The sequence below is a fragment of the Balaenoptera musculus genome, chromosome 19 (genome assembly GCF_009873245.2).
Source record: "Balaenoptera musculus isolate JJ_BM4_2016_0621 chromosome 19, mBalMus1.pri.v3, whole genome shotgun sequence".
Taxonomy (NCBI): domain Eukaryota; kingdom Metazoa; phylum Chordata; class Mammalia; order Artiodactyla; family Balaenopteridae; genus Balaenoptera; species Balaenoptera musculus.
In genome coordinates this window covers 59,773,068-59,793,474 of record NC_045803.1, presented here as the reverse complement: position 1 = coordinate 59,793,474, position 20,407 = coordinate 59,773,068, and the positions used below count along the sequence as shown (strand labels likewise).

General features: G+C 61.9%; 1 protein-coding gene across 7 annotated transcripts in view; it reads left to right on the top strand.

Annotated features, from left to right (window-relative positions):
• Nucleotides 1–4,687: 4,687 nt before the first annotated feature.
• The window catches only part of PIEZO1 (piezo type mechanosensitive ion channel component 1), a 55,375-nt gene continuing 39,655 nt past the window's right edge, over nucleotides 4,688–20,407 (top strand). For all 7 annotated transcript variants that reach the window (XM_036834317.1, XM_036834312.1, XM_036834315.1 and 4 more), the window contains exon 1: nucleotides 4,688–5,096. In XM_036834317.1, coding sequence (XP_036690212.1) covers nucleotides 5,033–5,096 — 64 coding nt within the window. In that variant the 5' untranslated portion in view covers nucleotides 4,688–5,032. The remainder of the gene's footprint in view (nucleotides 5,097–20,407) is intronic.

Below are 20,407 nucleotides of genomic sequence, written 5' to 3'. Positions count from 1 at the left end.
GGTAGGGAAACCACTGACAAACTTCTAAAAGTTGGCTTCACGTGGAAAACCCAGTTATTCATCGGGCCACCTTTCCCCGCAGTGTGGGTTTAGAGCCCACGCCATTCCTGGTGGCGGCTTGTGAAGGGCTCGCAGCTACAGGCCCCCGTAGGCGCGTGTCTGCGTTGTAGGCGCCGATTGCCAGCCTCCCAACTCAGCCGGCCCGTGAGCCCGTGAGGCGGGCAGGTTCCAGACCGACTGGGAGCTGCAAGTGCAGAAGCAGGCGCCACTGCTGACTCTGGTCCAGTCACGTCCTGAGCAGGGACAGGGCCGAGGGCTGGGCCTTCGGGCAGCGAGGAGGCAGGGTCACTCGGCCGATTCCGGGTGGGCAGGTGGCTGGGAGGGGGCTCCGGTAGGACGGGTCCCTCAGAAGGAACCAGGCCTGGGAACCGCTGACAGGAGCATGACTTGGGCTTGTTCTCCGCTGGATCGATTCCTGGTCTTGTTTCCAGGAAAGGAGGGCTGGGGAGACTCAGTGGGAATGTACTTGGGGAATTTAAAAAATAATCCCCGATCTCATCAAGTCTCTGGCCAGGAGTCAGGAGAACAATATTCAGAAGAAACAGACAACGTGGTTGCCTCTGGGGAGGCCCCCGGTGGAGGACGCCATAGTGTGGGCTGCAGGGAAATCCGCTTAGCCTCGTGAGAATCTCTCAAGTTAGTTGTTCATAGTGGTAAAAACCCATAATATAAAATTTATTATTTTAATCATTTTAAGTGCGCGATTCAGTGGCATTAAGTACATTCACGTTGTTGTGTAACCACCACCATTTGTAACCATTTCCTGAACTTTCTCATCATCCCAAAAAGAAAGTCCATGCCTGTTAAGTAGTAACTCCCCATTCCCTTCCGCCCTCAGCCCCGGGAACCTCTAATCTAGCTTCCATTTTTATTAATTTGTCTATTCTAGATGTTTTATATAAGTGGGATTGTGCAGTACTTGCCCATTTGTGTCTCACTTCTTTTTGCTGAGCAGAATGTTCTCAGGGTTCATCCAGGCTGTAGCAGAATCAGTACTTTCCTTTTCACGGCCAGATAATGTTTCATTGTGTGGAGGGACCACATTTGGTTTATCCACTCATCTGTTCACGGACACTTCTCAGAAATAAGTTGTAAGTATAGAGACAGGTAAGGATGACGATGTTATCCTTGGGGAAAAGTTAAACCTGAGTGACGACGGCCCCTCTGATGACACTCTTGCCTCGGCCCTTCCTCTCTCCACGGGGGACCTGACCACTCCTGCTTTTCCAAGACTAAATTACTATTTTTTTAATTTAATTTCTCTTTTATATTGGAATATAGTTGATTTACAATGTTGTGTTAGTTTCAGGTGTACAGCTAAGTGATGCAGTTATACGGACATATATCCATTCTTTTTCAGATTCTTTTCCCATGTAGGTTATTACAGAATATTGAGTAGAGTTCCCTGTGCTATAACAGTAGGTCCTGTTGACTATCTATTTTATATATAGTAGTGTGTATATGTTAATACCAAACTCCTAATTTATCCCCACCCGCACCCCGCATTTCCCCTTTGGTAACCATAAGTTTGTTTTCAAAGTCTGTGAGTGTGTTTCTGTTTTGTAAGTAAGTTCACTTGTATCTTGTTTTTTTAGATTCCACACATAAGTGATATCATACGATATTTGTCTTTCTCTCTTTTTTTTTTTTTGGTCCATAGCATGCATGTGGGATCTTAGTTCCCCAGCCAGGGATCGAACCTGTGCCCCCTGCAGTGGAAGCGGGGATTCTTAACCACTGGACCAGCAGGGAAGTCCCTCTCTGTCTGACTTACTTCACTTAGTATGATCATCTTTAGGTCCATCCATGTTGCTGCAAATGGCATTATTTCATTCTTTTTACGGCTGAAGAGTATTCCACTGTAAATATGTGCCACATCTTCTTTATCCATTCATCTGTCGATAGACATTTAGGTTGCTTCCATGTCCTGGCTATTGTGAATAATGCTGCAATGAACATTGGGGTGCATGTATCTTTTTGAATTACGGTTTTCTCTGGATATATGCCCAGGAGTGGGATTGCTGGATCATATGGTAGCTCTATTTTTAGTTTTTTAAGGAATCTCCATACTGTTCTCCATAGTGGTTACATTTCTATTTTAATCAAGAAGTGTGGTAGGACCCCGAGCCATGGGGTGGTAGGGCAGAAATGGCTTTGGGCTTGGAATCAGGAAAGTTGGCCTTAAGGCCTGGCTCGTCCTTTGGCAAATGACGTCCCCCCCTCGGGCCCCCGTGTCCTCATCTGCAAAGGATTAGAACCTGCATTACTGAACAGCCAGGACTGCCCCCGCCCCCTACTTGGCAAGTCGGCAGGTTGGGAAGTTCTTCTGCTGAGAATCTGTCCCCACTGTGCTCTTGTAAAATGTATTTTGTGAATAGGTGATACATGTATACAGCAAAAACCCACAAGACAAAAAGGCATTTCAGCAACCATTGTTCCCCTCCCATCCGATAGTGCAGCTGCACCCCTACTGGCCTGGCTATGGCTTGTGTTCCTCCCAGAGACTGTGTCCACGAAGGCCAGGCGTGGGCCAACGCCTCTGCTTTTCCCAGTTGTAATACTGTATCTTAGGGATTGTTCCATATTGATACACAGAGAGTTGCTTCACTCTCTAACTGCTTTGAAGCGCTCCATGGCAGGATACACGGTGATTTCTTCTAACAGCTCCTAAATTTGCCAGAACAGTTCGTTTCTTTCCTGTCTTTCGCTGCTCACAATTCTTGGAAGCATACGTTCTGCTCCTCTGCAGGGAAAGTCCTTTCTTTGTTCTGGAGCCAGACGGGAGGGTGGGAAGCGCTGTGAGCCAGGTCCCCGAAGCTGCGGGGGTGCTGGGGGCCTGCCTGCCCAGGGCTCTTGTCTCCTCATCCCCATTCTGAGTCCTCCTGCTTCCCCCTCAGACTTTGCTCTTGGGACAGAGTCTAAAACCTTGTAACCTAGGCCTTAGAAGGACTTAGCTTAAGGGAGTGGTTTTTAAGCTTTTTGTTGTTTTTGCATTTAAACCCTTTATGCAAACAAGGCCCGGCGTGGGTGAACATCAGTGTCCCGAGAGGGGCCCCCTGCTGTCCCCTGGTCACCCTGAGGGCAGGCCAGGCAGAGGGCAGGGTGGGGGGAGCCCTAACCACAATGCTGTGTCTGTTCTGCCTGTTGTCTCTCCCCCTCCTCTCTCCAGTCCACAGCCCGGTTAAGAATGACCAGGGTGAGTAACCGAGGGGACCGATGGTAACCCCTCAAGGGTGTGCGTTACTTCACGTCACTTTTACATGTTCTCCTCTTAAATCTTCACAGCTTTGCAGCTGGCCCCCATCCCATCTCACAGATGCCCCCCAAGGCTCAGAGAGGGGGCTGGCCTCTTGGGCAGAAGGCCGGCAGCCAGTAGAGCTGCCGTGGGCTGTCCTTCGGTCATCTCTCTGGACGCTGGTGCTGCTCGGAGACCCTGGCCACAATCCCTGCCAAGGGACAGCCTCAGGCGGCCAGGTTCAGGCCTAACCTTGAGGGTGGTTCTAGCCATCTCTCTAGAGGCTGGGAATAGGCAGCATTTACAGGTGGGTCCTGGGACTCTCAAGGAGCTCAACCCCATGTCCCCAGCCTCCTTTGGTCTCTGACCGTGGGGAGGAACCCCGAGGCTACAAGTCTCAAGGGGTCTAGAGAAAGTCCAGGGTCAGACATGACCCCAGGAAGGAGCAGGCAGGACGAGAGGCAGGGAGAAATCCAGTCAGCACTGAAACACCAGATGTCATCAAAGTCCCCATTTCTGGCTTTTGAAGAGTGGGAGGGTCTGGGCCTGTGTTGGAGCTGGGATGGTTGGCCAGCTGGAGCCGGGCGGTGCCATCTTCAGGCTCTGGGTCCCCACCGCACCCATCAGCTTCCTCAGGCCCTCACCCGGTCCCGGGTCCCGTCACCCTCGGTGGACTCTGCCTTACACACTGTGGCTCTTTTTTCCTCCTTTCCCAGCCCCATTCAAGGGTGGAGAAGGCCAAACTGGGGTGGCCAGGTGAAGTGCCCAGCGCAGCCTGGGCTCAGACCCTGGCCTGGCCACCCAAGGGCGGTTATCGCCTCCCTCCTATGGCAGAGGGATCAGGGCAGAGCTGGCGGTGGTGGCAGGCGCGGGTGGAAGCGGCCCCCAGCCCCTGTCGGACCTCAAGGGCCTCCCACCCGACATCCAGCCTGGCCGCGGCCCTGGCCCTGCGGGCGGGGCCTCCGAGCCACCCCACGGTCCCCAGGGGGCGCTGCGGATCCGCGTCCGCGGGAGCAAAGCTTCAGCTGGTCCTGCAGTGCGGGGCACAGTTGCGGGTGGCGTGCTGCCGCGGAAGCCCGGCGATAGGGACCCTTTCTTGAGCCCTCCGGGCCGGGACCGCCGGGGGAGAAGCGGCCCCCGCCCGCCCCCACGCGACTCCGAGCGGCAGCGCCAAGGCTGTTGAGGGTGGAGGTCTTCTCGGGGAGTGCGCCGCACGGGGGTCCCCGGTCCCCGCTGGCCGGCCCCGGCCGGGAGGGCTGGTGGGGGCCGCGGGCAGCACGGAGCGGCGGAGGGGGTGCTGGGGGCTGCCGGGGCGTGCCGGGCCGTCGGGAAGGCGCGGGGGCGGGCACGCCGGGAGGGCGGGGGCCGAGCTTATAAAGGCCCGCGGGCGGGCTGAGGGGGGAGGGAGGTGCTGAGTCGCGTCCTGCCTTGCTCGGCTTCCGCGAGCCGCCGAGAGCCGTGCCCTGCGCTCCGCTGCGGCGCAGGGTTGACACCGGAGCGAGCGCGGGCCCCAGCCGTTGGCACCGGCGGGGCGCGGCGGACCCCGGCCCTAGGAGGAGGACCAGGAGGGCGCGGAGGCGCTCGTGTCCCCATCGACCAGCCGGGGTCCTGGCCACTGCGCGCGGCACGTGCGGCGACCCGCCCTGTGCGCCATGCGCCGGCCGCGGCTCCCCAGCGCCGCCCTTTAGCGCCGCGGCGGCCGAGCGACCCCGGGCCGGCCCCGCGGGCCCCTCGGGCATGGAGCCGCACGTGCTCGGCGCCGTCCTCTACTGGCTGCTGCTGCCCTTCGCGCTCCTGGCTGGTGAGTGGGGGCGTGCGCGGCGGGCTCTGGTCTGGGACGGGGTCTGCGTCCCCGCTCCCGGTTTCCGGCCCGGTCGCCCAGCGAGGCTGGCGGGGCGACGACCGTGCGCGGGCGGGCGGGCGCGGAGATTCCCCGGGATGCGCGCGGCCCTGGGCGCCCGCATTCCAGAAGCATGAGAGCGCCGGGGAGGCCGGGGCCCCGTCCCAGCGCCAGGCTGGGAGGGCGGCGGCGGGGTGGCGGGCAGATGGCACCCGGGCGGCCACAGGGGCGGGCGGCGAGCGACCCCCGGAGAGGGCGGCTCGTGCCTACACCCTGGGGCGCTGAGAGTAGGGGCACGAGGGTGGGGGAATGTCGGCTCCTATGTGAGGGGCTGGGGCGTCGGTGAGGGGGGCACGAATCTCTTTTTCTCTTTCGTGTTTAAAAAAACAAAACAAAACACAAATTTGCATCACGACTTCCTGACCAATCTGGGAGAAGGCGGGCTTCCTGCCTGGAGCTGTTTAATCTGGAGCCTCCGGAGGCTCTAACGGCGTTGTGCCCTGGGCTCGGCCCCCCTCACTCTTCCCCTTCCCGTCCCCACCCCCCAGCCGGACTAGGGCAGGCCCATGCTCTGGTAAACACAGTTGGGGTTCCTCCCTGCCGCCCTGGTGTCCTGGCTTACTCCGCTGGGCTCTAGTGCTGCGAGAGGGGCCGGGCAGGTTGTGCCCCGGGCTGGGGGAGGGAATGCCCCGCAGAAGGCTCTGGTCTTGGTATCAGAGCTGAAGGTCCGCAACCCTGGCACGAGTGTCCGCTGCTTGCCATGTCATCGGTGTCCCTTCCGGAAAGCTTGTAGTTGTGGTTCCCGTTGCTCCATGGCCCCTCCCCTCTGCACCCCTCCTGGCCTCCCTGTGCCCAGGGCAGAGTGCCCGAGACTCACTTCACCCTTCACAGGCCGGCCCTTGGCCCTCCGCTCCCTCCACTGGGGCTTTCTCTACTGGGTGTGAGCTGGAAAGTGGTCTGATTAAATTAATTCGCGGAAACATGGAAGGGTTTGCGATGTGAGTCTGCCTTTTGGGTGAAAACTTGTCAGACCATGGTGGGTGTTGGTGTTTTTATGCTGAAAGCCTTTCCAGAGCCTCTGAAATCACTCCAGGTGGAATCTGCCAACTTCTGTTATAGGTAGGAGCGGGCTCCAAGTGGGCTAGGAATGTGGGACCCAGAGCAGCCTGCACTCGGCTCCCAGACAGACTGTGTTTTGATTTGTAGCAGAGAAAGGTGGTGAGACTTGGGAAAATTTTCAGGACAGGAATCAATGAAAACCATTGAGGTCAGGGAGGAGGGTCTGAGTCAGCCTTGTACGGACAGGACAGTCCGGGATGTGCTCGGGAGAGCGCAGGGTCCGCCGGCCTTTCTCCTCGTGCCTCTGGAGAGTAGACGTTAACAGGCTAGCAGAACAGACCCAGCTGGAAGTCCGGCTCAGAAGCCGGTAAGCTTCTCAAAGGGGCAGGTTGGCCTCGAACGGCCCCGCAGCACACCTGCAGCCTCCTTAGGCTGCGAAGCCAGGAGGGGAATTGGGTAGGCCTGCGCGGGTGGGTGCTCGCTCCTGAAGGGCGCGCCTCCCCACACGGTGCAGTCTACGCATTCAGGGTCAGCAGACTTTTTCTGTGATGGGCTGGATAGTAAATATTTTCACATCATGAGCTCTTCTGGTATTTTTTCCAACCATTAAAAAATGTAAACACCACTCCTAGCTTGTGAACTATAGCAGAACAAGTGGTGGAGCCAGGCTCAGCCCCAGGGCCAGAGTTTGTTGACCCCGAGAATTAATCTGTGTTCTTCGGGCTCTTGGCTGTAACCCAAGTGGGTGCTTTGGTGGGGGAGGGTAGGTCTCTCGGTCTCTGGATGCAGAGGCGGCACTAGCTCAGGGTTCCCACCTGGGCTATATCGGAGTCACCTGAGAGCTGTTCGCATCCTGATGATGATCATTCTTTGTGCACTTGGCTCAGCTTTCCTGTGAATCTAAAACTGTCCCCCAAATGAAGTCTGTTAATCAAAACCCTGACACCCTGGCCATGCCCCTCATGGATTCTGTGTCTGGGTGTGGGGCTTGGCCTTCCGTATTTTCTCTTGAGCTTTGTGGGAGGGTGATGTAGAGCCGGCCAAGAGCCCTACGCAGTGACACCTGAGAGGCTGGAGGCCGGCTCTCGGGTCCGGGCGTGGGCAGCTCCTGAGGGACCTCGCTGGGCTGCTGCCTTCTGAGCGCCCCTCACTCTGTGACGAGCTTTGGTGGAGCTGGTTAGTTCTGCGGTGTTTCCCATTGAGTGGTGGGTGCTGGATGAGGCCGTCAGAGGGTATTGGTCAGACCTGTGCCTGTGCTGGCTCAGGCAGCGGCCGCAGTGAGGGTTTGGGTCATCCTGGGGTGCCCCTTGCCCCCCAAAATCCTACCTCCACCTCGTCACAGCAGAGACTCCCTAGCCACCCCCCCGCCCCCCCGGGAAGGGTGACGGCCTTCGACATCTCACCTGTGGTCCCTGCAGCCCTGGGGGTCAGGACCCAGAGCTGGAAGGTTCTAGAGAGACGTCAGGACAGAACACTTTGTGATTCCCACGGAACGGACCCGCCCCGTGACTCGACCTAACGGGCAGCCCAAAAGCAACACTGTAGCCCAAAGGCAGGTGGTTAGAAGGCAGTAACTGTATCACTGACAGGGAAACACGTGCAGGGTGGCAACATGGCTTCCGCCTGCGGGATGGATGGGGCTCCGGCCTCGTGGACACGCCCACCGCACGCCAGCGTCGTCACCTGCGCCAGCCTGATTGTCACTGCCGTGTCACCGTTTAGAATGGGGACACTTCCTCCTTTTTATCGTGTTTTCACCATCACCGTCTTAACAGCCCTGTGAGGCTGGCAGGAAGGCAGTGAGAAGACAGAGGCCTGGGACAGCGGGGCCGTGTTAGAAACCCAGGCCTGGGAGTTCCCTACCCACCCCCTGGTGGTGACACCCCGCTAGGCTCTCAGGCTGGCAGTGAGCCTGGGGCCGCCCCTTTCAGAGGCCCCAAGAGCTGAGGGTAGGTCTCGCTTTCATCTGCCACCTTGTGGGGGAGACTTGGCCTCCTGCAGCCCCTCCGAGAACTGAATAAGTCGCAGGACTCAGGTGCCCGGTTGACGGGACCCGAGGGCTCAGTGTGCATGATCAGGGAAGGGGCTGGGGTCGACCCAGGAGCCGAGGACAGGTCATCTGTGGTCATCTTGCAGGTGGCCATCCCAGCAGCAGTCAGGCCCAGCGGGAAGGGTCCTGCGGGGCAGTGTTGATTGGGGGGGGGGCGGGGTGACAAGCGTCTCAGATCCTGTCGCCGGGGCTGCCTCCTGGGCAGTGTCTCTCCCTCTGACACTTCCGGTGCTCAAAGATGGAGAGGGAAAGGGGCCCATCTGCTCTGAGCACAGCTGCAGGGGACTGCCTTCTGTGGCAGGGCCCCTACAGGGGTCGAGGGTATCCCCTGCCCCCGCTGTGCCCCACCAGCACAGTCTTTAGGGCCCAGTGTGAGCTGCCTCCTACAGGAAGCCACTCTTGACCACCCTGGTCCTCAGGAATCCCCTTTTCCATAGAATTCAATGAAGTCTTGGTCTTTTCTTTGTTATCTGTTTTAGAAATATATAGACTTTTTTTATGTGGATTCTTTTGTTTGTAGACTTTTTCCCCCTGGTTACCAAAGCAATTTCATTCTTCCTCGTGCTGCAGACTCCAGGAGTCACAGAAGTGGGTCAGAGGGCCGCTGTGTCTGCTGCGCAGCAGCTGGAGCCTGAGGCTGTCTTCAGGGGGGTCGGTGCTCTGCCTGTGAGCTCTGCCCCACTCCTGACCTTTGAACCCCTCTGAGTTGAGTTAAGCCTGTTTTCTGCATGAGGAACCTGGGGCTTGGGGGACTAGAACACAGGCGAGACAGGATGAATCTGGGGGTGAAATCTTTTCCTTCTCCGGGCAGGTGAGTCCCACACCTGCTGGCGGGGTGGGAGAACCTGGGGTGGGAGGTCTCAGGGAGGAGAGGGGGAGGCTGGCCTTGCTGGAGGGGCTTGTGGGTGGCACCAGCGTCTGTCCCGCTCCGAACCTGCCAGGCCCTCACCCCTCTGTCTGGGCCTCAGTTTCCTCGCCTGTAAACAAGACAATAAAAGCTTGAAGGCCGATCCCAGGTTTCTGATCTCTTGGTCCCTGGACGGGGCAGGGCAGGGCAGTCCTGGGGGGCCGAGTGGAAGAGCCGCCCACCACCAGGTCCGGAATGTGCAGAGCTGCCCGCCGGCCACAGGCCGTTTCCAGGCGGGGAGGCGTGGTGTCCAGAGCCACCGTGCGTGACACCCGCCTGCTCAGATTCCTGTGCTCACGTGGGACCTTTCCCCGAGTTCATTCAAGCGTTCTCTCACCCAGGTCTCGTGGGACGGTGCTCCGGGCAGGCGTCTAGGTTCTGGTTCAGGGCCAGTGGCGGTGGGCATGGGAGGGGCTGGGCCCATTCTCCTCTCTAATGGAGGCCGAGGTTTCCTTGACTGTAAAGGGGGGTGTGGGTCCCCCGCAGCTCCCGGCGCCTTGGTTCTGTAAGTGCCTTTGCCGTATTTATTCACGCTGTGCTGAGCCCAGATGGGAAAGAAACACAGTGCAGCCAGTGACGCCATACAGAACAAGGTCCAGGCTGGGCGGGGCTGGGGGGAGGCGGGCACCCGGCAAGGCTGGTCTGCTGGAGGGAGAGAAGTTGCCAGCCAGGCCGGGGAGGGGGCAGGATGGCAGATCCAAGGCCCCAGATCAGTGCAGCCCTCCAGGGTCGGACCGTCTGTGGAAGGAGGCGAGCAGGTGGCCTGGTAGCTGGGGTCTCCCATCCCCTAGTGGTGGCCAGTCGGAGGGTTGGGTTGGGGTGGAGAGGGCAGGGCAGTGCCGAGTGGACAGTCGGGGCCGGAGAGACCTGAGGCTTGACCCCCCCTGCCCCCATCCCCATTTTGATTCTTTAATTTAGTGTTAATTACACAAGTAATGTATCAATACTTGTCATAAAACAGTGAAGTGTTGGGTCAGATGAGACTAAGTTCCTTCTTTAATCCTTTTTTCCTGCTCTCAGAAGGAAGGCCCTGGTCAGCGGCTGGGGCCCAAGGTTGCTGTGTCCCCTCCTGTGAGGTTAGGCGGCTGCGGGTCTTTGGGGCCACGGCAGCGCCCCCGCCCACCCCGACACGTGTGAGAGCGTTTCTTGGGGTGGCCCGGGGTCAGCAGCCTCTGCCCTGGAGAGGAGCCCGCAAGGCTGGGACCGGCGCTGCAGGCAGCCCTGCAGAAGCTGCCGACTGCGATGGGCATCGCCCGGCCCAGCCCAGCCGCCCGCTGCCGCCAGGGCACCCTCAGGCCGACGTGCGTGGCCCGCGCTTCCCTGTGCCGTCTCGGGCCTTTGCCGAGTGGGGCGGGTCAATTTTTCTGGTGTGTTTTAATAACATAATTATAGGGAGTATTTTTAGTTGCCTGTAACGGCCGACTGTTTACCAGGCTCCGACCTGCGTGCTGTTTTTCTCCGTGAGTATATATAGCCGGGCCTCTTCTCCTTCCCCGGGGTCAGGCTAAAGAGGGACCGTGGCCACCTCAGCTGCCTCCTGTGGTTTCCTTTGCCAGCGAACGGGCGGCTGAACCGGGCCCGGCGGCTTCCGCCGAGCGGGAGGGGTCTGGGGGCTGCTGTCCTTGAGAGCAGGTCGGGGGCCGGGGTGGGCGGGGCCTCCGTCCTGGGGTCCTAACCGCTGGCCGCGTGGTGGGACGTGTCCCATGCAGGGCGCTGAGGCGGGAGGGACGCGCCTCTCAGGCCCCCGGCAGTGCCCAGGTGTGCCGGCCGGGCCCGTCCCCCCAGCTCTCCCCGCCTCCCCTGCCCTTCAGTGGCCTCCCGTGGATCCTCTGGGGAAAACAAAAGAACAGAACTGCTATGTGCACAGATTCCTTGGGCCTGCGGGAGCAGCCAGAGGCCCGTGATCGTGGCCCGGACCGTGGCTGGGTCTGCATGGGCAGAGCGGGAGCGGACACAGCCCGGCTCCCGGGCGGGGGCCTCCGAGCAGGAGCCTCAGCGGCCTCAGGCCTGGGCCTCGGGCGCTCTCACCTCCTGGCACTGCCAGGGCCTGTGACCTGTGGCCGCCCCCAGTCACACCCCAGCCTCCCCTCGGGGCCCCAGGGTCCTGTTCTGCCTCCCTCTCTCTCATTCACTTGATTTCTGATTACGGTTAAAACACCATTTGAAACAACGCGTCATCATAACAGCATTAACGGGAGCTTTTCAAAGGGAAACTCAACCGTCTGTGCCACTACCCCCAGCTCAGCTGTTTCATCCTCTCTTCCCCGTCGGTGGCCAGGGATCGTAGTGACCACGGGACACGCCCAGGAGCCCTGAGGGGCTTTGTGCCACATGAACCTGTCTCCCCTGCTGGGGGGGTGGGTTGTCCCTGGGCTGCTTCACGGAGGGGCAGGTCACCCTCACTGCCGAGACCCCGGTCCCCGTGTGCCGGTGTGGGCCGCCGGCGGTGACTGTCCTCTCCAGCTGGCCGCCACGTGGGCACACAGCGCTGCATCGTTTCTCTACCTCAGCGTCCCCCCGTCCCCCAGCCCCCTGCAGCCTCCACCCATGTCCGCAAGCATCACCCCCCCGGCCTGGACAGACAGGGGCCTCGGCACACCCAGCCCCAGGCTTCCGGCTCTGCGTCCAGATGCATCCCACAGCCAAGTGGCCTTCCCGGGACATCCGAGAGCCACCTACGGGGCCCCCCTCAGGACGAGCCTCCGCTCACTTTCCGGCCTGCTGCCAGCAGCACATTCGCTCCTGAGAGGGGGGCACTAGTGGCTTTTCATGTCACGGATGAGCACCCCGGGGGCAGAGTTCTCGCCCGTGACACTCCTGCCTCCCGGGAGCCCCGCCCCCACTCACGTCAGTGTCTGGGGTGACCCCCCCCCGCCCCCCGCAGTTCCTCTGGCTGCGTCTCTTCCTCCACCAACCTCCAGCTTGTATCTGGTCTCCCAACTCCCCCAGCTTGTCCTCGCCCCGGAACCTGCCGGCTGTCCCCCTGCCACCACCTCCTGTGGCTGCCCTCCTCCCTCCCAGACGCTTGGTCACTCAGCCGCCTCCTACGCGTCACTCGCTCGGCAAACGTGTCTGGAGAACCTGCCTGTGCCAGGCCCTGCTGTAGGCTCTGGGGTCCCGACAGAGCCCCCAGGGGAGGACGGCACAGTCCACGCGTAGAGCTTTCCACTGAGACGTCAGGCCCTCACAGTAAAGGGTCGGGCCTTACGTGTTCTGTCTGGTGGGTTGACAGTCAAGCACATCTGCCCACCTCCCCAAACGAGATGGAGAATGTTTCTGCCCTCCCGCTCACCCGCCTCGACTCTGACCTCTTTCCCCAGGTCGGTTTTGCCTGCACTGGGGGGTCCGTGCTCGAGGGACCACCGGGGTGTGTACTTCTGTGTCTGCTGCCTTCCGTGCCTTCACATCTCTGGGATGTGACTCTGTGTGCTGGTGGTTCCTTCTTTCTGGTGCTGACTAAGGTCCCCTGAACGCACTGCCACGTTTGCTTATCCGATCACCTGTTGCGCCTGGCGGGTAGGCGCGAGGCTGCTAGCCGCATGCGTCTCCGCGGACACACGCTTGGATTTCATTCACTTCTGGCCATGGGGTTGCTGGGTTGCGGGCATCGCATGTTCACTGGAAGGAAGCTTCGATCTGTCCTCCTGGTTGTCGTTTAGGGGACGCTCCAGGGCGCTACACCCTCGCCGCACGTGGTGTTGGCCTCTGATTTTAGCTGGTTTGGGGCGTGCAGTGGCATCTCCCGCGACTCCAGTCTTTGTTGCCCGGATGCCGATGATGTTAATCACCTTGGACATCTTCTCTGGCACGAGTCTCTAAGACTCCTTCACCCATTAAAAAAAATTGGACTGTTTGTCTTTTTATTTCTGGCTCTGGGGGTTCGTTGTGGACTCGAGATTGTAAGCTCTTTAGCACCTGTTTGTACCGCACGTGGTTTTCCCTGCCTGTGGCTACGATCCTAAGTGTCTTCTTTATGGTGTCCAGTTCAGAGCTAATCATCTTCTTTATGGTGTTCAGTTCAGAGCAGGTGTTTTTGATTCAAAGTCCCGTGGGCGCAGATGCTTCTGGCTGGGACGTCCTCTCCTGTGCCCCCGAGCTGGTGGCTGTGACCCGGTGCCTGGCTCGTGGGGTCCCTGAGTGTTTCCTGGTGGGTGGGCCGCTCCGCTCGCTGGGCTGGGCCTTCCCACTTCCTCCCCGCCCTGCCCGTGCCCTCCGCTCGCCCTCTGTCCCGTCCCGTCCCCGTCCCGTCCTGTCCCATCCCATCGCATCCCGTCCCATCCCTCCCCTCCCTCCCCTCCCTCCCCTTCCCTCCCCTCCCTCCCCTCCCCTCCCCTCCCTCCCTCCCCTCCCCTCCCCTCCCCTCCCCTCCCCTCCCCTCCCCTCCCCTCCCCTCCTCTGCTGCCTGCCCAGCCCTCTGCCCGCTCTCAGATCTCCTCTGGGGCCTCTGTCCCACCGTCTGCAGGCTCTTGTCCTGGTGTCGCTCCTGCGGTGGGACCGTCACTCTGCCCTTCCGCGTGGCCTCCCCTGGGCCGCCTGTTGGATGAAGCGGATTCCTTTCAGCCGCTGCAGAGACGGTCCCAGTCTCCAGACCCCCGTTCCTGGGGTTCCCAGGGACGCAGTGACCATCTCTGTGCTCACCTGCTTTCCCTTCTGAGTGTTCCCCTCAGGATAAGCTCCCCGGAGTCAGACCCCGAGTCCCAGGACAGGACAGACTCGCTGTCGGACGCACACCTGGTGCTTTGGCAAGTGCAGCCTCGCCTGAGTGGGCACAGCCAGGCCCTGGCGTGTAGCGTCCTGTGTGACCCTCCCGGGAGGCCTGTGCGGTCTCCCCGGCAGACGAGCCGCCCGCGGTCCTCGGGGCCTGTCCGCGTCCAGTGTGGCTCCCTCCTCTCTCCTGCGGCCGGCTCAGCTTAGCACACGCTCCATGCTCACACACTCAGCTCGACAGACACACGCTGGGCCCGTGTCTCCACTCCGTGCGGGAAGCACCCGCCTGGGTCCTCTCCACCCTTGCTGGCGGGGTGGTGCCTCTTTGTCCCTCGGCCCTTGTTTTCTTGTTACTGTCACTACAGCTTGGCTACTGCCCGGTCCTGTGGGTGGCAAGCGGACAGAGGCAGAGGCTGTGACAAGCGGGCACTGCCTGAGGCCCCGTGGGTGCTGAGCCCTGCCTGTGACACCCCCTTCCCGCCGCAGGAACGTCCCACACCTTATCAGCAGGTGCACACTGTCCCAGCCGGGGAGTGATGGCCAGGCTGGGCCCTAATCTCTGGAGGTCAGGAGTGGGGTGACACAGGGACAGTGGCCTGAGGCTCCATGAGGGCCCAGGAATGGCACCGAGGGGCCCGTCGGGAGGGCAGCCTTGCCCTGTGACCCCGGTGGGGTCCTCTCCTGCCCCCGAATCCTTGTCCCGGCAAAGGGGCAGATCATGTGACCCCAGGAGGATGGGATGAGCATTGAAGCAGCGCTGGCACGTCCTCTGGCCTGGAAGCAGCTCCCCTCGGGGTCCTGGACGCTGGGGACAGTGGTGGGCTCTGGGTCCTGTGTCCCTGTGTCCCCGCTCAGGAAGCCGGGGACGCCGGGCGCAGGATGGCCGGGCCCTCCTCTTTCCCTGGAGGCGGCCCCGCGGCCCCGTCGGGCCTTCCGCCGCTGCCCCACCTGACTGTAGCCCTCTTAGGATCTGGGGCCTCCGGGGTGGCCTTCCTTCCCATCCTGTCCCATCCCGGGTTGCAGGTGGAGACACTCCAGCTGGGGGGCCGCTGGCCAGGCTCGCATGGCCACGCCGGGAGGGAGGGAGCCCGTGCTCCGCTCGCCAGGCGGCTCCCCTCCCGCCTCGCCCTCCACCCGTCCACCTTTCTTCTTGGAGCGAGACCCCTCTTTCCCCTCCCCGTCGCCTCCCTTGCCCCCCAAACTGGGTGGGCCACCACCCTGGGAGGGCTGTGCTGTGCCCCCTGTCCGCCCCCCTCCTTGGGAGAGCGAGGGATGAAGGGCTGGAGGCCGAGAGTGGCTTGCAGGGGTGGGCAGGAGGGCACTGTCCTCTGGGGGCCCACGCGGAGTTGAGGAGCCCAGCTGGGAGGAGACCGCTGGCCCTCAAGGGCCAGAGGGGGCATGAGGCAGCTGGGGGAGTAACCCTCCAGGGGAGGCTGCAGGGGGCTTCTGGGCTGCACGGGCTCTGTCACATTCCAGAGCCATCCCGGGGCGGGGCCTGCGTGTGTCTTCAGGAGGCATTGGAGGCCTGCAGGGGGTTGGGGGGCGCTGAGGACTCTGAGAGGAAGGGGCCCCCAGGGAGGGCAGTGCTGCCGAGGGCAGGGGTGGGGGCAGGGGTGCCTTGGCAGGGGTGACCTAAGGACGTGGCGGGAGCTGCCAAGGGTCATCCCGCAGAGCAGGAGGCGGCGGCCGGGCACTGGGGCCGTCGGAGGGGAGAGAAGCTGGAGGCCCTTCTCCAGTCTCTCTCCTCGGCCTGTCTGCAGGTGGGCGGGGGGCCTCATGGTGTGAGTGCGGCTGCCAGGGGCTCGACTTCCGACGCCTGTCCGCTGGTCATTTGTAACTTGAGGCCGGTTTCCTCACTGCACTGTGTTCTCTCTGGTGGCTCCCGCTGTGACTGGACCACGGGAGCCCATGTGGCTTTCCTAGTCTCTGGGCGATAGGGCACATCACGGGCTTCCTCCCTTGCCACCGGGCAGGGGGTCCAGGAGTCCTGTCCCTTCTCCACAGTTCTGAACACAGACCTAGGACATCAACCCCTGGAGACACGAGATGCTGGACCCCGAGGTAGTGGGACGGTCATGCCAGCGGCCGTGCTCGGAATCCAGCCTCCTGCCAGGATGGTCCCAGGGCTTCGGGGTGTTTATAAATGGGAATTTGGACATCGTCACCCCCTGTGTCACTTCAGTGCCTCCTTGTCCTGCCTGGTCCTGTTCTGTGCACAGGCAGAGAGTGGGGGGCCCACTGGGGCTGCCCTGGGACCTCAGGTGGTTTCTGCCCCATCCTGAACGCTGTCACTGGGGTGCTCCAAGGTGCTGCTGTGTCGGGATCCAGGCTCCAGTGTGCATGGCCTCTGTGTGCCCGGCACCTGCCGGGCTGTGAAAGTCTTCAGGACCTGTGGTTTGAGGCCACACGCTGGGCCGGCAGGTGTCCTTGGAGCAGAGCAGCGGGATGGAAAATCTCCCAGGCCGAGCCTCTGTCACCTTTCCTCTCCCGGCATCGAGCTGGGCCAAGTTCCGGCTCTGCTGCTGGGCTTCCTGGGGAAAGTCACTCAGCCTCTCTCAGCCTTGAACTCTTCACCTGTAGAAGGGGGACCCACACTGTGCAGGGAGGCCGTCCGGAGTGGAGCCGGGGGTGCAGAGCCTGCTACTACGCCAGGCGCCCAGCACCAGCAGCCGCCCTTCCATCCCTGGGGCCTCTCTGCACCCCAGTTGTCTTCATCTCTAGTTGTGAGATTAGCACCTGCCCTGCTTGGCCTCGTGGCTCTTGGGGTGACCCTCCAGGTGACGTGGGTGGAAGTACTTTGTAAAGTCGCCCTGAGTGCGAGGCGGCCGTGCTGCGGCTCCCACACCTCTGGGCGCATCTCAGGAAGCCTGGGCGCATCTCAGGAAGCCTGGGCGCATCTCAGGAAGCCTGGCCACCGAGCACGTTAATCAAGGCACCCTAAAGCCCTGGGACACGGTGGTGGCCTCACCAGGGGGGAATCTGCGGCAGAGTTGTCAGTGGCTTGGTAACAGCGGGAGCTGAGGGGGGGGCGGCAAGGTGAGGACACCTCGCTCAGGTGAGCACAGTGGATGGAACCTGCCAGGTCTGGCTGAGTCATGGCGGCTGGGCGCGCCCGCAGGACAGCAGCACCGTGTGGCCGACCCTGAGCTGCTGGCAGGAAGGGAGTGGTGGGGCGGATGCGCGGCCTGGAGCCCGGGCCTGGGGCCCTGGGAGATTGGCCGTGTTTCCTGGTGCCCCCCCCAAGGAGTCCCGTCTGATTCGGCCTGGCCTCTGAGGCGGTGGCACAGAGAATCGCAGCCCAGAGAAGCTGAGCCAGTTCCAAGCCCCAAGCTGGAAAGCCCAGGAACCAGGAGCCAGCTGGGCCGTGACCTGTCCAGGTTGGCATCTGGGCACAGAGGGACGGGATGCTCTGGGCGTCAGGTTCCCGTGGGATCCGTCACGGAGTGTGAGGGTGGAACCGTGTGTGTGGCTGTCAGGAGGGCCCCCAGCCAGGGGGCGTGTCTGCCTGGGGGGGACATCCCTGGCCTCGGGAGCCCCTCCGGGTGGAGGGACACTCTGGGGGGCGCGGGGAGCGGGTTTCTGTGGGCCTGCTGGGCGCCGGGGGGCCCTCCCTGGTCTCCCGCCATCGGCTGCGGCAGCGGGACGAGGCACAGGATCCCTGCGGCCTGTCCGTGTGTAGTGGGGACGCCTGGGGGCCTCCTCCCCGGAGGTGACCAGAGCCTGCATGTTCCCAGAGGCCCAGCCCTGACCCTTGGGGGCAGCGGTGGGAGGCGTGCTGAGGCCTGGTTCTGGTCCCAGGGCCCCTGGGCTGTGGGCAGGTGGCCTCGGGCTGAGCACAGGCCAGGCTCAGGTGGGCGGCCGCAAGCTCTCTCCCTGTCGCCGGAGAAGGCTCAGCTGACGCGTACCCACGAGCCAGCCGCTGAGGTGTATGGGCTTGGTGTCCCTGCTTCACGGGGCGGGGGGCGGGGGGACAGAGGCCCGGGACAGCGCGCAGAGCCTGAGTCCTGTGGCCACAGGCTGCCGGGCCCAGGAACGCGTCTTCTCAGCTCGGGGCGTCCCTGGCACTTCGTGACCTGCCCGTTGTGGGCGGCAGCCCCGAGGTGACAGCTGCCCCCGTGCTGATGGCCGAGGCCTTCTGGGGGCTGGGCCGCCGGAGACTGGGGGCGGTGGGTGGGAGCTGGCCTGCTTGCTGCTCGCTGCCAGGAAGGGTCCCTGGGTCCTGGCCGCCCCCGGGAAGTGGAGCTGGCCGGGAAGGAGGGCGCCGGCTCCGCCTCGAGCCTCGTGGGGGCCTGTTCGCCATGTTGCTCGGGACCCCCGCGGATGTCTGCCGCTTGCCTTGCTGTCGGGAATCGGATTAGTTTTCCAGAAACACTGGATGTGGTGGGTGAGAGGCAGTTTTTGCCGCCCCTCTTTTTCCAGGAACTGAACGTATGGCTTCGGCCAGGACTGCCCCGTCCCCAGCTGCCCGCGCTCTCTGCTCTTACGTGGCTGCGCCTCCTCTGTCTGGGGAGCTGACCCCGTCACCAGGAGCCAGTGGGGACACTCCCGCCGCGTGGCCCGGGCGCCGGACGGGCGGGGGGCATACCTCGAGGGTCGCTCTGGGTCTGCGATGCTGGACCGAGCCTGGGTGATGGCCTAGCCTCGGCCCCTCCCCCGGCCCCTCCCGCGGCAGCACGGACCCTCAGGGGCTCGAGCCTGCGTCTGGAGGGTCCGTCGCCCGCAGGAGGTGATAGAGAGCTGGGCCGGGGCTGAGGGGCAGGTCTGCTGTGCGCGGGGCGGGGTGTGAGCCACGCGGCTAGTTTAGGGAAGAGCCTGGTGGTGCTGGAGCCTTGGGCACAGCTGGGGGTCCCGTTAGGGAGCGTGGGTTTGTTCCGCCCGGTGACGGGAGCCGCGAAGGGGAGCTTGTGGAGCTGAGCTCCATCCCGAGAGGACCTTTGGAGGGAGCCGCTGCTTCCTGGCTGCAGGGAGAGGCCGCCCCGTAGTGAAAGGCCTGGCTCCGTCACTCACTGGCGGAGTGGCCTTGGCTTGTGGCCTGCGGGGACCTCCCTCCCCCAGCGCAGTCCCTGCTCCGTGGGCCGACGGCTCCGAACAGCCAGCCCGGGCAGGATGGTTGGGTCTGTCCTGGCGCCCTGGCTGCGAGCTGATGGCGTTGCGCTGGCGGGATCTGAGAGGGGCGAGCGGAGGCGGGCAGGGGTCCGGCAGTGCCAATCCCCCTGCCCCAGCCCTTCTCGGCAGTCCTGGAGACCCTGCCTCGGGAAGTTTCAAAGCGGATTTGAGAGGGGAGAAAGCCCCAGACCTGCTTAGTCCTGTCGGGTGGGCTGCCGGGGGACTCTGGGTTCTGGTCTCCTGGGAGTCAGGAGGGGCCGAGATGGGCTCACGGGAGCCCGGGCAAGGGTGGCATCTCTGTGGCGGACATGGGGCGAAGCCCAGGGCGCCCGAGGCTGCTTTTGTAATCTTTCCGGCCCAACAGCTGCAGGCCTGGATGCCCCCTTGGAAATGACCCCAGGTGGAATTCCAGAGCCCAGAAGTGGCTCTTTCCTGGAAGGATATCCTGAAATTCATGAGCGTTTTTTCTCAAGGAAGGGAGAGGAGTCCTGGGGAGGTGAACAAAGGACACTTCAGCTGAGTGGGTGAAGTTTAATCTGGTAATACATGCGTTGGCAGGAGAAGTAGAACTTGCTTGCTAATTATTTCTGTGCTTCTCTGCATCTAAAAAACTTCTGAGAAGGAAGAAAAGGAAATTGGACGTGCTGTGAGTGGGTCAGCGACCTTTCCTGCCGAGGGGAAACGGCGGCCCACTCCTGGCTTGATGGAGCCGGGCTTCGAGCCTGGGGTGCACCCCGCCCCCCGCCCCCCCCCGCCGTCTTGCCCCTGGTCGTGGATGCTCAGAGTGGCATGAGCCGCAGCCCTGCTCCGGGGGCTGGTGCCTGTTGGCGGGGGCGGGGGTGCAGGCTGAGCCGCCCTGCCCAGACTGGTTGTTAGGAGCAGACAGTGTTGATTTTTCCCTGGGTCATCGTGCACTTGTTGAGTTTCCAGAGCCCGTGTGGGGCCCCCGACACCCTTTCTGCCCCAGCCCTGCAGCCACCTGGGCCCAGACCTCAGAGGCGGGTGGGCCAGCCTGCCGTTCACAGTGCAGAAGCCTGAAAGCAGGTGGATCGGCCAGGGTTCTCCAGAGAAACAGCCAGTAAGAGATGGATAGATAGATATGGTGTCTTACATAGCCGCGTATACACGGACGAGAGGGAGGGAGAGAGAGAGGGAGTGAGAAGGAGATTTGTTGTAAGGAGCTGGCTCACGCAATTGTGAGACCAGTCTGAAATTTGCAAGGAGCCCAGCAGGCTGGAAATTTGGGCAAGCCTTGATGTTGCAATCTGGAGTCCAAATTTCTAAGGAGCTGGAGAATTCCTTCTTCCCTGGGGGCCTCAGACTTTGCTATAAGGTTTTCTTCCAATTGGCCGCACGTTTGGGAGGGTGTCCACCGTCCTCCATTGCCTGCTGGACGTGGAAGTCCCATCTGAGGCTGACTGAACAGGCTGACACGGGATGAAG